General features: G+C 42.5%; 1 protein-coding gene across 1 annotated transcript in view; it reads left to right on the top strand.

The window, feature by feature from the left end:
• Nucleotides 1–11,220, top strand: part of LOC146207411 (uncharacterized) — a 125,078-nt gene extending 113,858 nt beyond the window's left edge. Inside the window, exons 14-20 of the mRNA XM_084576727.1 lie at nucleotides 1,436–1,507; nucleotides 2,712–2,783; nucleotides 4,038–4,236; nucleotides 5,354–5,765; nucleotides 6,288–6,515; nucleotides 7,248–7,489; nucleotides 11,086–11,220. Of these exons, the coding sequence (XP_084432853.1) occupies nucleotides 1,436–1,507; nucleotides 2,712–2,783; nucleotides 4,038–4,236; nucleotides 5,354–5,765; nucleotides 6,288–6,515; nucleotides 7,248–7,489; nucleotides 11,086–11,220 (1,360 nt within the window). The remainder of the gene's footprint in view (nucleotides 1–1,435; nucleotides 1,508–2,711; nucleotides 2,784–4,037; nucleotides 4,237–5,353; nucleotides 5,766–6,287; nucleotides 6,516–7,247; nucleotides 7,490–11,085) is intronic.
• Nucleotides 11,221–14,924: the final 3,704 nt, after the last annotated feature.

Here is a 14,924-nt window from a genome sequence, read left to right as displayed (position 1 = left end):
TATTTCGTAACTAGTAGCCATCCACATGCACCTCACACACTAAAAGGTGCTGCCAGCTGATCCCGTGACACGAGGTCGGGTGTGGCACCTAAAATTTTTTTTTTTTTTTTTTGTATCACTGCAGAGTTGCATTTAACGAAATGATTCTTGCGAAATGCTCCAGTAGTCTTCTGAATGTATTCAGCTGGTTACAAAGCTGAAGAAGATATTACAATTTTTTCGACCTTTTTATATTTTTAAGGATTTTTTTTAACAACTATGCGCCCTCTTTTCATTATATACTTTATCTGGAGTCCTGAACGCTTGCGTGAGATAATAAATGATCGTGCTACAAAACGAAGAGTAAGATTGCTTGCTTCAAGCAGAATATGAATTTACATATTTGTTTCTTTTCGGTGCAAGAAAAATTTCAACGAAAATGTTTTTTTTTTTTCGTTAGTAAGAAAGATACAAATTCACTTTGGCCATTTATTCTAGTTGTGCTTATGCTGAGGGAGCTGACTGACATCTCCGAGAAATTTCTTTACTTACAAAATAAATGATCTGGTAAAACGGATAAAAAAAAGTAATAATAAATTTGACAATAAAAAGCGCAGTTTAAGCCCCGCAGGCCTACCACTTTTCCGCTCGACGTCAGCAGGGAACAAAATGATTTTTTTAAAGCCGTAGATACCCAAGTGTATAGGGAAGCTTCTTTTGCCTGCTACATTATTCGGGACACTTAAGCTCATCCTTTAAGAGTATGACGCGAGAGCGTAAGTTACTAGTCTTCTTCTCCTCCTCCTCAGCTGTTCAAGGTCAAGCGTGGCCTCCGCCGGGACCACGCGATGGCTCGAAAGCTGGCGCAGTATTGCAATCGCAATAAAAGCCTTTTGGAGATTGCGACTTCCTATGAGTGATATATTTTCTTCGAAGACTGAAAAATATAGCAACCGGTGCGTCTGACAAAACAGTCTTACTTTACTATAAGGAACGTGAGATATTCGCTGCTGTCTGAAACATATTTGTCGGCCATCATATTGGCACTGTATCATTATTTGAAGATATTGGTATCCTGTATTCCTATCATAAATACTGACCTGGTATCGTACAACCTTTGTCAAAAGTTTACAGCCCGAGATGTCTGCTTCTAAGGCATGTAGTGGTTTCTTTCAGCATTCTGGGCCTCCTGCTTTTTGAAGATGGTACTAAAAAAAGAATTCCCATCAGGAGATTTCGAACACTGCTAATTCATTGCTGGCCGCACAGCATGACATAAAAGTAGACCCCCCCCCCCCCTTCCCCCTATGCTATAAACGTTTTGAAAAACTGTATTTTGACAATTTTTGAACATATTACTGCTGTTGCTTTTCTTCTCTTTCAATTTAAACAGTGACGTCCCAATTCCAGAGAGAGAGAGATCATATATGAGATAATCTCTTTCTCCATATTCCAGAGACATGGAAGGAAATCAACTGGATTTTATTCCTACTGACACCTTCCGGCCCCTGAAGAGGCTGCAGTCACTGTAAGTACAGCAGAGGCCCCATTAGTTTTCTAAATCGCTGTCCTTAGCCCTACTACATGCTGCCCCTTTCTGTTTTTCGTGAGACAGGCTCCTTGTCGTGTAAGGTCCAGCAAAGCTAGTGCTTAGCTCGCAACGAGAAGAGAGACTTTTTTTTACACATGGCACAGTCATGAAGCGCTAACTGGCCAACAGAGACCGTATTTATTCGTTTTCTTTTCCTCCTCTTTTTTCCATATTAAAGCCGGTGGCTAAATATATTATTTCGCTGTGATCATTACCCCCAAAGGCATTACTTATCAGTATTATAATATAAAAAGTTGAACTGTCAGTAGAAGCTAGCCGGTGAAAAGTAAGAATTGTAGATAATTCACAAGGTGAGTTAAGAAAGTGCGGCCCACAATAAAGTGCAGAATAGAAAGCAAGACATCAACAAGGGTATGTAAGTTTGCAGACAGACCTAGTGTAGGTCTTTCTTATAGCTATATGACAACGAAATCTTTTCAGATTCGTCTAAGAGGCCTAGAGCTCCAAGGCTAACGAAAGTTTGTCTGAGGATAAATCAAGTATGGCACAGCACTTCTTGAAGTGGAAGATGGAAAATGAAGTCGGTGAAAATGATGGGGAGAATGAGGGTAAAGTGGATTATGGAAAAGCTTGAGATAATTACGTCAGAGCTGGATTTGCATTGACTTGAGTTGGAAGTAGAATACGGAGAGAATACTACCACTGGTCTGTAAGCAGAAAGGGACCATGATTATAACGAAAAGAAACTGCAACCAAGATCGGTCAAACGTAAGGCACGCACGTGATATGATGGCAGCTTTTATAGCGCGCCCACGCTTGATGCAAGAAAGGGTAATTGGAGAGCGCTTCGCAAGGCCTTTTCCCTAATTGGACACGCTATCTGGTTGATGGTAGCTTTCATAATGATGATCGCTTTGCTGCGCCTGGGCCATTATTTTCACTGTAGTGGAGTACTCCGGATGAACGTTACACTGCACGATCTGTTAAACATGCAACGAACGCTCACTACTGTGCCCTGCTTTCGAATTTCGCATTCATGGCATACAGCCTTCCGCCAAGAATATACGCCCGTATTTTGTTTATTTTAGAAGGATTGCAAAACATCCGCCTCTAATGGTGTGCCAGTCAGAATAGAGCACAGTAATGACAGTAGGTGAAATAATATTATTATTATTTTCAGTAACATCAAGAAGAACAGTCTGCGCAGCTGTTCGCCGCAAGTCTTCGCACCTTTGCAGAATCTGACACACATGTAAGCGTAAGAAAGTTGTTATCGTTTTTTTTTTATTTATTTATAACGTTGTTTTTTTTGGCCTCAGGACCATAATAGAATATCTAAAACATAAAGGGGGTATTAAATGAAAGAAAAAAGGTTAGCTGTTCGAATAAAGTTCAAGAGAGAGCGATGATAAGGCCCTTGAGTCCTTGCGATGTGTGAAGATGGGTTGTTCGGCGAAAGGCCCACCCCATCTATGGTTATCGATTTCTTCCGATCTTCGTTACACTTGCGGCCTCTGAGATCAACGCATTTTTATATGGTTGCCATTCTGCTGTTTAGTTGAATTAAATATGTACTAATGTTGCATGCCAAAGAGCCGCCTTCTCTGTATTGGGGGAGGGGAAGCACAGAGGAAATAATTTGGTATCACAAAAAACACATTTGGTACAAGATTTGCATCGCGCAAAACGAAGGTTTTTACCGTTGGCTCCAACCCATCATATCTACATGTGACCAAAAGAGATAGTTTCGATTAAATAAAGACGAGAGCGATATAGCACTGAAGGAATAAGACGACAGTTTATATGTGCAAATTTGTACACGATATACGTAAGTTTCTAGTTCGCCGAATTTGCAAATGAAGTCAATTTAATTGCCGTCTTGGCCTGCGGCCAAAAATCATCGTATACTGACTGTTCGAAATGTACCACTAACACAATTCCGCCAAGATGTCAAGGAGTTCACCTCAGCTGAGAGGAAAATGAAGTCCTTAATGTCGCGATATTTAAATTTATCACAACTGGTGTAGACAACTGGTGTAAACGGGGGTAAGAAATGGATGAAAAGGGCTTTACATACAGGCGCACAGGTGTCCTATCATTTCCCTACAGACGGTTTTTGCATTGGAGTGTATTCTGTCGCTATTTACACAGCAGTTACACCAGCCACGGTCGTTTAGGGCCTTCTCGAAGCAACTTCTCACCATGCCGTCCCCGTAGCTGTGGATGTCATACTGCTTTTACCCTACTGGGCAGCATACAAGTGTGTGCCCCCTTACAGTTCACCATAGCTGCCTGGAAAACACTGTCTTCTCGTAAACCTGTCCCGTAACTATGACGGCGCGGCAAGAAAGACAAAACAGTTCTACTGAACAGGCTTAAGAAGTCCGCAGGCTTGCTCGCCTACTTAGAAATGCTCTCATATGGCCAGAGGCTAAGCGTTTTTTTTTTTTTTTTTTTTTTTCCTACGGCCATCTCATTTCCCGTCGATTGTTCCGGCAACACGCAGATACTTCAGCGAGTTCAGTATGTGTTCGATGGCGCTGCATGTCCGCGTCTGCGAGCCCCGCGGCGACGGCATCAGTAGTCTGGCTCATCTGCTCGACAACGTGGTGCTACGGGTGGCTGCCTGGATCGTGGCAATCATCGCCTGCGGGGGAAATCTGCTTGTGCTCGTCGGACGCGTCATGTTCAAGGAACACAATGAGGTGACGGAGCCTTTCTTGTCAACAGGGCAAGCGCTTTTGATGAGGCATTTACTGTTTCAGGAGCTCCTGTCATATTTACTGCTCTTGTGCTATTACGTTCTATCGCAAGTCTAGCACTGTACTTTATCTCATTTTGGACGAAAAAGACGAAATCTTGCATGGTTGTTTGGCGAATCCTGTCTACCTTCCAGTTTTATTGTACGATTTCCTTTTTACATAGATGCGTTAATTATTTGGCCTGCTTTCTTACCCTGAACGCTGTGTCCAATATTTTCACCGTTATTGGCGTCCTTCCGGCTAATCTTTAACGCGAAGGCGTTTAAGAGCCCATGGCACAGATATCCCACAGCGCCCGGCGCCTGTCGGAAATAATAGTCCGAGATTCTGAAAGGGCAGTCAGCAAACCATGGTAGGATACAAATAAAGTCAGACTTAGGAAGGATGCTTCTAAAATGGGAGTAAATTATTCTATGAAAGAAAATGATGCAATATCTTGCGTTGAGGATCGAACCCAAGGCTCTGGATGCACAACGGACACACTACTGCACATACACATAGGCGAAAAGCGCTCGCTCGTACAACAGTGTTATAGAAGGGCTTTAATAATAAATGCATTGTAGTGTGTGTGATGTAGAAGAATGTGCAATACTACTCCAGTGGCGTGCAATAAAAGAGAAAAAGAGGCAAAAGGGAAAAGTCTAAATTGCATTTTGATCTTAAGCCGGCCCTCTCTTTTCTCCCGTTCTTCCCTCTCCGACGAGACTTTTTTTTAATTCTTTTTATTCATCTAGCATGCATATTGCCACCTAGCGTTGCCAGGTGGCGCATGACTGAGGTGTGAAAGGAGGACTAAGTTGAAAGGACCACAAAGTGTTGCTTGCGCGTTTGCGTCTGTGCTGCTGTGTTGTTGTGTCTGGGCTACCCCCTGCTATTATTGGTATCTTTAGTCATCGTGTACGTGACAATATATTCCAAATACCAGTCGTAGAGCTCCTATTTCGTGACAGCTTCGCAGTTTCAATCATGCGCAGATTACACAATAACGTTCGTGCACCTTAACATTGCCCATCTAAAAACTGGTGAGTGCATCCTCAGCGTTGTCTCCTTGATGATGCAGGTTCATTCCTTCTACATCAAGAATCTCGCCCTGGCCGATCTGCTGATGGGCGTCTACCTGTTGATTATAGCTGCGCATGATGTACGCTTCCGGGGTGAATACATCCGTCACGACTACAGGTGGCGACACTCCTGGAGCTGCAGCGCTTCCGGCGTGCTCTCGACCGTGAGCAGCGAGGCGTCTGTGTTCACTCTCACCGTGATCACGGTCGACCGGTTCATCTCCATCCTCTACCCGCTGTCCATTAAGAAGCGCACACTATGGTCGGCCACCTGCTGTATGATCTGCGTCTGGCTCACCACCCTGCTTATGGCGGCTGTGCCCATGCTTTGGCCGGACTACTATGGGGAAGACTTTTATGGAAGCAATGGCGTCTGCCTGCCGCTCCACATCCACGACCCAGGCACGAAAGGTATGCACCAGTCTAAATGCTTCTACTGAGACATAATAAGAATCCTCAGGGATCGTAAATAATGCAAGTATGCCATCGCCGGCAGTCAAATTCTTTTGACGCCAAAATTTTTCGAGAAGAGGTTTTCTTCCACATTTAAGAAATGGCTGTCGAGTTGCCTCAGTAAGAGAATAAAATGTAAAAGCAATAGCAATGAATGTCCGGTTTTGAAAAAAAAATCTGGCGTTGCCGGTGTTGCGGGATAAAAATCCCGGGCATCGCTATGTCACGTGCTAGTTGGCGGTGGGTAGGTGGGATGGAGATTGATGGGCAGGATGGAGATCGAAGTTTCCAGGACCCTTGGCTGATAACTTTTTATGCAATCAGAGTACGTAAGGACCTTTTAACAATTTCGATATCTATGACCTTGGAATGAAAGAGGATAATGAATGGGAAGGATCGCTTGTGGTTAGTAACTTGGCACTCCACCGCATCCTCCATCCTTATATAAAACATATTTATTCGTTCACTTCTTTCTTCTAGGTTGGGAGTACTCAGCTTTCGTATTCTGCACGGTTAACACCATCGCCTTCAGCTTTATTGCGTACGCCTACCTCAGCATGTTCGTCACCATCAAGCACTCTAAAGTTGGGCTACGCTCAACACAGCAGCTGCACGACCGTGCCATCGCCAAACGCTTCGCTTTCATCGTAGGAACTGACTTTCTGTGCTGGATGCCGATCGTCATCATCAAAATCATCGCCATTGCAGGTTCGTGTCATCTCCTTCTTATCCTGGCATCAGGCGTTGATGATAAGGTGGCTGTTCGGAGAGTCATGAAATAGTATACCAGCACAGAACATACAGGTGGCGATAACACTTAAACTAGGGTAAACTAGCAGTTAGTGACTATTGTCGAGCTTCACGTTTCTATACAGTTCAGATTACGACATACTTCTTAAAAACACCGCAAAACATACCAGACAGGCAAGAAAAAGAGACGATGAGATGAGCACTGATATAAGTTTATACAACTATGGGGTTTTATATGCGTATATCATAACGTCTATTGTCATGTATCTTGTAACATGTGGACCTTAAAAAAGGATTAACAGTAAGTAAATGCCACTTGATAACAGGGACTAGTTTTGTGGCTGTGTTCTTCTGAAGCCTAGGTTCATGCGCAAATATGCGGATACAAAATTCAGATATACAATTTTCACAGAAACATCGAGGTTGAAGAAAAATTCGTCCTTGTCCGGCAAGAAGTTTGAAAAATGCAGATTTTTTTATAGGCATATGAATGTGCTAAGGCCGATTGCATTTTTACTTCTATATTTCTCCTTAACTTCTCCTAAGGAATAACATCCAAGCGTGTTTCGCGTAGTGGTGTCTTCGTGTGAGGATAGTTGCGCTGGAAAAAATATTCTTCATATTCCAGTTACTCTTCTACACCAGGGCAATCGAGCAGAGTGTTAACCAGATCTGCATGCTTTGGCGCAGGGATCCCCATCCATGAGACGTTGTACGCCTGGGTCGCCGTGTTTCTGTTGCCGGTGAACACAGCACTCAATCCTGTATTGTACACTCTGACGACACGGCTGTTCAAGCAGCAGCTGCACTGCTTCCTGGCCAAGCTTCGCGAGTGTCGTCGAGCGTCAGCCGAGCGTCACTCGGCGCAGTCCTGGTCCTCACTGCCTTACGACCGAGGCTTCAAGCGCAACTTTCCTTCCACAAGCTCTGACGTGAGCGCCCCAGTACGCTTTCTCCGTTTCACTGCTTTCGACACGGTAGAGACCGACGCCCTACGAAATCCTCGCTCCTCGAGCAGGTTGGTGGCAATAGAGCGCGTCTGAGCTGGCGAAAAACAGTGACTGCTATTTCGCCATTAAAGCATGAAATGCCTTCTAACCACCACAACAGCAATTGTCGAGCAGTAGAAATAAAACGAAGCAGAGGCGAGGTCTCAGCGAGATTTAAAGGCTGCGTATGGCTGAACGCCGCAAGGACGTAAGACAAATTTGCGTCACCATGACGACTTCGAAGCCAATAGATTGCAAACAATGAAGAGATGCGTTTAGAAAACTCAGCCCTGTCCGCATCGCTGCACGCAGGTGCTCGGAGGTGCTAGCGGTGCGGGTGGAACGTGCAACGAATTTCGGACAGTGAAGACTACAGCGGAGTCCTCGACGAAGACGATGTTGGAGACGAGGACGTGGCTTTGACTGTCTATGAAGTACGGCTTTTGATAGACTTACTAGAAAGCATTTCATGCTTTTTAAGCGCATTGATCAGCATGTTTATGCCTGTCCCATGCATGCAGCTCTAGGCAGGGACAAAGAAAACTGACGCATATTATTCATTAATTAACAAGGTGCTGGTTCGAGCCTGTGCCACACTTTCTGACGCCATAAAAATAAATATATTTGTTTCATTGAGTTCTTTCTTCAAAGATCGAATAACAGAGAAGAATGCGTTAATTTTCGCGTCAGTAGAGGGAAATTTCCTTAACAGCAACTACAAACAACTAGATCAAAACAGCGAAACGTCGATGGTAGGGTCTTCAATATTCCTGCAGGTGGATCAATGTAAGCAATACTTTTTTTACATATTGTTAGGAAGCGCGTGGAAATATGGTGGCCGCTTAGAGGTTGAGAATTCTTCGAGGAGGTACCTATATTTCAGTTCCGTAAACGTGTGCCCATCATGATAACCCTCAGCGAATGAGTCACGCGTCGCACAAAAGGTGTGCTTTGCGGTTTAAAATGTCAACATCTTTTGAAACAGCCGCTTCTTTTTCACATCGTTCGCATTTCACAATATTGCTTCAGAAATGATGTCATTGAAACCAAATTCGAACTTCTTAAAATTTATTATCGTTTTAATACTTGACGCATTTCAGCTAAGCCGTCAGGTTGCACTAATCACTATTGGTGTTCAGGAGTTCGAAAAAAGAGTTATGTTTCCTTGCAACGTATGCCAGGTTTCAATTTTCCTTGCCTAGAGTAACGTGGGATTTTCTGCGTTTGTGCTTTCTCTTTGTTGCCTAAACTGTAACTTATAAAAAACTAGGACTATCCATCTTAACAAGACAGAGGTATCTTGCACCCATGGCGCCATGTTTCTAAAGTAAGGCTTTGTCGCCTGGTCAGCCCTTGGCGCGCCCTTATAAAATGAAAGCAAGGAAGGAAAAGTCGCATGCTGTTGTTATCGTTTCCCTTTGTGCCGGAATATGTAAAATTAATATTTATGATCCTTCCTAGAATGGCACTAGTTCAAAACATTTAAAGCCAGCATTATAAGTACATTTCTGAAGAACATCAATCAATCACAGTCCTCATAATATGTGGGTACAAGTCAAAGTACGTTCAATATATAACGTCTTTTCTACACAAACACTCATTTGCAACATGCATTAACCAGGCAATGCATGAAACTTCCAGAGGAGCGCTTGTTTCCACAACCACGTTTCGGAGTCCTCTACAGCGAAGATGTTACTTTTTATATTAAATGTTAAAGTTTTCCTAAATATCTGGAGTTAAAGCAGATTGGTTTTGTAGGTAGGATGTATTGTCACAAAACGAGTCAAAATAAGAGAGACTCCGTATCGAACGGCTTAAAAGCTTCCCCCACTGGGGTTCTTTACCGAGTAATGACATGGCACTATACACAGTATTCCGGTGCCATCGTTAACGCCGTGGTAGGGGTTGAAACTGTGTCATCCGGTCGAGCAGTCGAGCGTCTTACGCACTGGACCACTGCGGTAGAGCGGATTTAAAGTAGAAATCTTACAGGTAGTAGCTGCTGAAGTAAATATTCCGGCTGCAGCATTTTGTTTTTATTTGCACCGCGGTGGGGAGGCGATTTAAAGTTGAAATCCTAAGACCAGTCGCTCCTTGAGTAAATATTTTCATTGCTGTATTTTGTTTCTCAAGTGAAAAAGAATAAATTATGATTTTCCAGGAAAAAAATAAACCTACAAAGCAAGTACTCGTAACATACCCGAAACATCAAATAAAACCTGGCTAATAAGAAGTAAAGGTAAATAAACGTAGGAAAATAAGAGTCACTAACAAATTCAATAAAAAACCTGGGAGGTCAGAATAAAGCGTTTGAGTTAAGAATGAATGAGCAGCTACAAAAAGAAAGGGGACTTTTCGAAAACGGCAAGATTTGAGTGAAAAGAACATTTAACAGCAGCTGTCACCAAGATGCTTAGGCATTTAAAGCACAGAACTGAACTCACGTTCATATTGTTGCACGCGTACCTCTAAATACAGAGGCATATATAGCTGCGCGAAGAAATATATGCTTAGTTTTGGATACCTCCATGTCGGTTATGTATGTTATGCCAAGCTCAGAATAGGAGGCAATAACAGAAGAAGAATAAGAACTTCAGTTTTCGTTAAGTACTAGCGATTGTTTTATGCCGGAATCCTTGGTGTTTCTTTTGCTAACTTTCCAGCTGCGACAAATTACACAGTTTATGCCATTTGTCCCAGAACAAGCTTTCCTGCAGCTGCCACTGCAAGACTTCGTAGACTTTCTGTAGACTTTCGCGTACATTTTTCATACTCCCTAAGCCGTCCTATAGAGGCACTTTACTTCGTCTGGCTAAAGGTTACGTTAGCGACGTTAGTGAAAGCAGACTACTTTAGTCGGAGAAAGTGAGTACGATGAAAGAAATACAGTTGAAAGCCACTCTAAAGCACTGACAGGTTTCAAAGAAAACAACGTTATACTTGGAAGTGGCTTCAGCACGAAAACGACTAAGAAAAAGGGTGCCGTGAGATCAAACCGAACGACCTGCTCTATTCGCCGTAATTGAACTTTCGCGAAATTAAACGCAAGAGCGAAATTCCTGGTGAGCGATCCTTTTGACAAAATGAGGTTATATTTCCACGCCGCTCCACGTGTGATGCAGTTATAAAATAAGTTAAGGTTATGATACCCCACTGCCCCACGTGTGCAACTCTTATGAAATCTCAAGCGCAGCCTAGCCCTGACATTTGAGTGCTTTGGTCGTGCAGAGGCTGAAATCTGGTGCCAATAAAGCACTATATCTATTATTCTGTCGAAAGCCTGAACAGGAATGTCCCTCCTCCATAGCAAAGCAACGCAGGAGTAATATGCAATATGTCGTACCTGGATCCACTGCTGCGGAGGCATCTGAAAAATGCCTCCCCAGTTTGAAAAATATGGGCGCTGTGACGCCACGCTCCTTACATGCCTGTGTTGCGTGGAACGTGCGAGCTCTTAGTGCGTACAAAACATAAAATCTGCTCACTTGCGCATTCCGCTTCCTGACTCAGCACTTTCCTGCGTACGTTCCTTTGCGCAGCTCACGGTCGGACCCGTGAGGCCGCCGCCACCGCCGGGGCCGCACTCCGCGCGCACTCCTGCGCAGTACTCCTTGTTGTGCGAGGAGTGCGCGCTACGTTTCAAGGCCCTACACCGGCACGAAGACTTTGTGTAGGAAAGGGGGCGTCGAAATGCCAGTGGCCGACTAGACTGGTGAGTCGTATATTCACTGCACGTTGACTACGAAAGCTTGCAAAAGTTGATTTCTACAGCCCTGTGCAGTCAAAGGAAGCACTAGTAATATTTACAAAAATTTTTTTTTGACTTATGAAAACATGAATTCCGGCATGCTAGTAAAATAGTGGACATCGCTGTATGCAATATTTGTTACTGAATAGGCTTAAATTCTCAAAACAAATTCCTACAACGCTTAGAAACATTGGACACTGAACTATGTCACGAACAAAAGTTTGCTTGCTAGTCTAGAGTGAAGAAACTGCTATTTAATATGTTGTGGTGAATTTTAAACTCCCATTTCTTGTCCACAGAGACCCTTTTGCTAATAAGAAAACATTTGTCTCATAAATTTATCTTGTCATGTCCTGATTGTTTTTGTTCTGTTCGTATTATGCTTATGTCCTATACAGGGTGCTATCATTGGAGATTTGCTGGCCTTCCATGAGCGTGGAAACGAGATATTTCAGCGACGACCACACGACGATAAATCCTCACGAATTTCGTCGATGAGAACCCGACACCAACCTCCCTGCCTTCAAAGCTGTTGCTACCAAGAATCTCTCCTCTCCTCACTACGCTGTCAGCGATTCTAGCCTTTCAGTGAAATGGCTAAATACGAATATTTGATTTTGCTCATGTCCCTCTACTTCCGATGCTAAGGTTTGCTGTTCACGTATAGTCGTTGGTACAGACCTGATATGTGTCTCAACTGTTCAATTTTGACACATTCGTGCTCTGAATAGAAAATCTATTTTACTATACATTTTAAAATTCCTCAACCAATTGACCAGTGCATTCACTGCCTATAAGTTATTTTACTTACCAGAAAGGTGTTTATATTGTGACCACAATTTCTTTATACTTGAAAGGATTTTTGTGGAAAACTGCTTGACCAAAATGTCATGGAAAACTGTAAAATCGACCTGTTTCCCTGAAGTTTTTCCATCAGCTTCACAGTCCTACTTCACGCCGTCATGATCTTCACATCAAATTTACTGTCAATGTTGGGTCTTCAGCCTTTACCAATATCGGCATATCTCTTCCTTATACCCGCTCGGGCGGCGCTCAATAACAGTATTGTCACAGTGCTTTATGGTGCCTATCTTCTTGTATTAACGCTCGTTGTTAACTTTTATAACGATGTACTCAAATGAGTGTTTCTGTAGCCGTCATCTATCGATGTTCACTGTCGTTCGTATGTACAGCCTTTATCAAAAGTTTACAGCCCAAAGGGTTTGTTTTTAAGCCATATAATATGACTTTTGTAACAATTGTGGAAGTCCTAGCCATTTTAGAGGGTAAGACGAAAAATATTCTTGCCTTCAGCAAGTATAGAAACCTGGGAACGCATTACGAGGCACATAATATGGCTCATAAGTAGACTCCCTGGGCTGTTAACTTTTGATAAATGATGTACATAGCTTTTTGTCCGTGCAAGTGTTACCTGATGTGAAGTACATATCTCTTCATCTGTCGGATATTGTCCAGTTCAAGGTACTTGTCTTAATCTGGGGCGTCATAATGCTGACACGCACAATAAAGGTGATCTCTTGATTATTTTGGGATCAAACAACCAGTACCGTAATCTAGAGTTCATCGGCCACGGTTCCTTGAGTTTGTAGGCAAAGCAGCTGCGCTGATTACGGCCTAATAAAAGAACCTGTCTCTTCTTCGACACTATATATCCGTCAGTGTCTCATTTACACATCATTTACACATAACACATCATTTACGTTTGCGCAACCTGCACATCATTTTAATTTGCTTTGCTCCTCGACAACTCCGACTTGCAATGCAAAAACTATATATATATATATATATACTTTATTATGAAGCATATAAATCACGTGTCATTCACGTAGAGCACGCACTTTCTTACTAAGGGTAGTTTCAACAGAGAGGCATCTAAATATAGAACCCTACACGTGCTGGACCTTCTGTTCAGTGACTTCCGAATGCTCTAGAAACAGCACATATTTGTTTTAGCCTATTTACAACTACAGCAGCCCGTAATGATAGAAGGATGCTAAATTTAAAAAGAAAACGGGGCTTGCTATGGGATTCTCATACTAGGCAAAGCGTTTGACAAATATGGTAATTCATTTCATCAGCATAACTTCAAAATCTTGGATTAATAAATCCGGAATGCTGAAGGGTTCTGGCTGCCGAGGCCCCCGAGACCAATGAGCTCCGCGAAGCGTTTGTGCTGTCTATGTTCCAATATCTGTAATAATAACAGCTAAGGCGGTGTCAAGTTTATATGACGTCTCATTACCGTTTTTTCTTTTTTTTTTTTGTTTAATGCAGCAATGATCGATTCAAAACTCACAAGCAATGAGATTTACTCACAAAATCGAAGTCTCTGTGTAGAAGATACGCAGCCTTCATTAAAGAGCAAAAAATGCGTAAGTTCTTGCGCTTTTATTTGGCGACTTAAGAAACCGTTACCGGCTCTCGCAGTGATAACCAAAACCGCGCTAATTATTCTGAGTCTGTTGAGATCGGTTTCTGGCACTTGGTTACCGTTGTAATTAAAGTGTCATTCAAAAAAGCGTTCGTTAAACGGCTGAGCCCATGTTTCAGTGTTTTATCAGCGCGTAAGAAGTTTCATCGATTGAAATGAACTCGAGCGTCCCCGGAGTTTCGAGCAGGTAAGTTAGTTTTCAAACTTATAATCATACTGGAAATTATTTCTTCAAAACACAAACTAAGCTTCATTTTTCATTCGTGTATTCAGAACTACACATCTTAAATGTTATCACAATGTCGTCTGAGTGAGCAAGCGTGCGTGTTGCAAAAGGTCGTATTGAAAAAACATTATCCTCTCTCCGACAAGGTTTTTTTATATATATTCGACACTAAAACTTTCTTTTTTTACCTTCGATTGAGCGAAATTTCAAGCTCTCTGTTCTGGATGGATTTGTTTATAATTGTTATAATTATGATCATTTTGTACCAGGTTACAGAGCAGTACTATGAACTGGGGCATTGAGTATTGACTTTGTGAAAGCTGCCTGGGTATAATATGCAGTTTGTTTTTTAGTCTGGCATCCCTTGACAAGGAGTAGCCTCTGGTGGTCACCAAACGGTTCTAAAGATGGTGTCTTTAAAAACCGGCTGCTTGTTTCAAGCTCCCCACATAGAAGCGGTTCATAATTGCAACGCCAATTTAAACCTACATTTCTATACCGCAGGACAGAAGTGCGAAGTTAACAACCTAATTTAGGCTTTAAGAGTACGTGCGGTGTTCTGCGTTTTCCTCCAGGGCTCTTTTTCCTGCCAGTAGTTTCCTATGATCGCGAACCTTTGGTTTGATTTCGTGACCTTTTCCTCTTTCAAGTATGTTTCCAGCTTACACAAAATACAATTTACTGCCAAAAGATGGCATCCTTTTTTCGCTTCAGGTGAGACTTTGCGACTATAGATTGTAACCTTCATTTGTGTCCTGTGTTAGCTGCTCTTGAAAAAGGCTCGCTATTGTTTCTTTACACATGTTTATATACTCGAGTATCTACAAAGTAAACAACGTTTCGAAAATAAGTAATAAAAGATAATACTTTCAATTCAATAAGAAGCAAAACCTTTTAACCCCAGAAACTTAAAAAATGAAGATTTACGTTTACGAAAGTTCCTTCAACTTCC

Source organism: Amblyomma maculatum, chromosome 1 (assembly GCF_055883805.1).
Source record: "Amblyomma maculatum isolate TAMU_Amacu chromosome 1, ASM5588380v1, whole genome shotgun sequence".
In the NCBI taxonomy this organism is placed as follows: Eukaryota; Metazoa; Arthropoda; class Arachnida; order Ixodida; family Ixodidae; genus Amblyomma; species Amblyomma maculatum.
The sequence above is the reverse complement of the archived record's forward strand: the minus strand, read 5'-3'. Positions and strand labels throughout refer to the sequence as shown.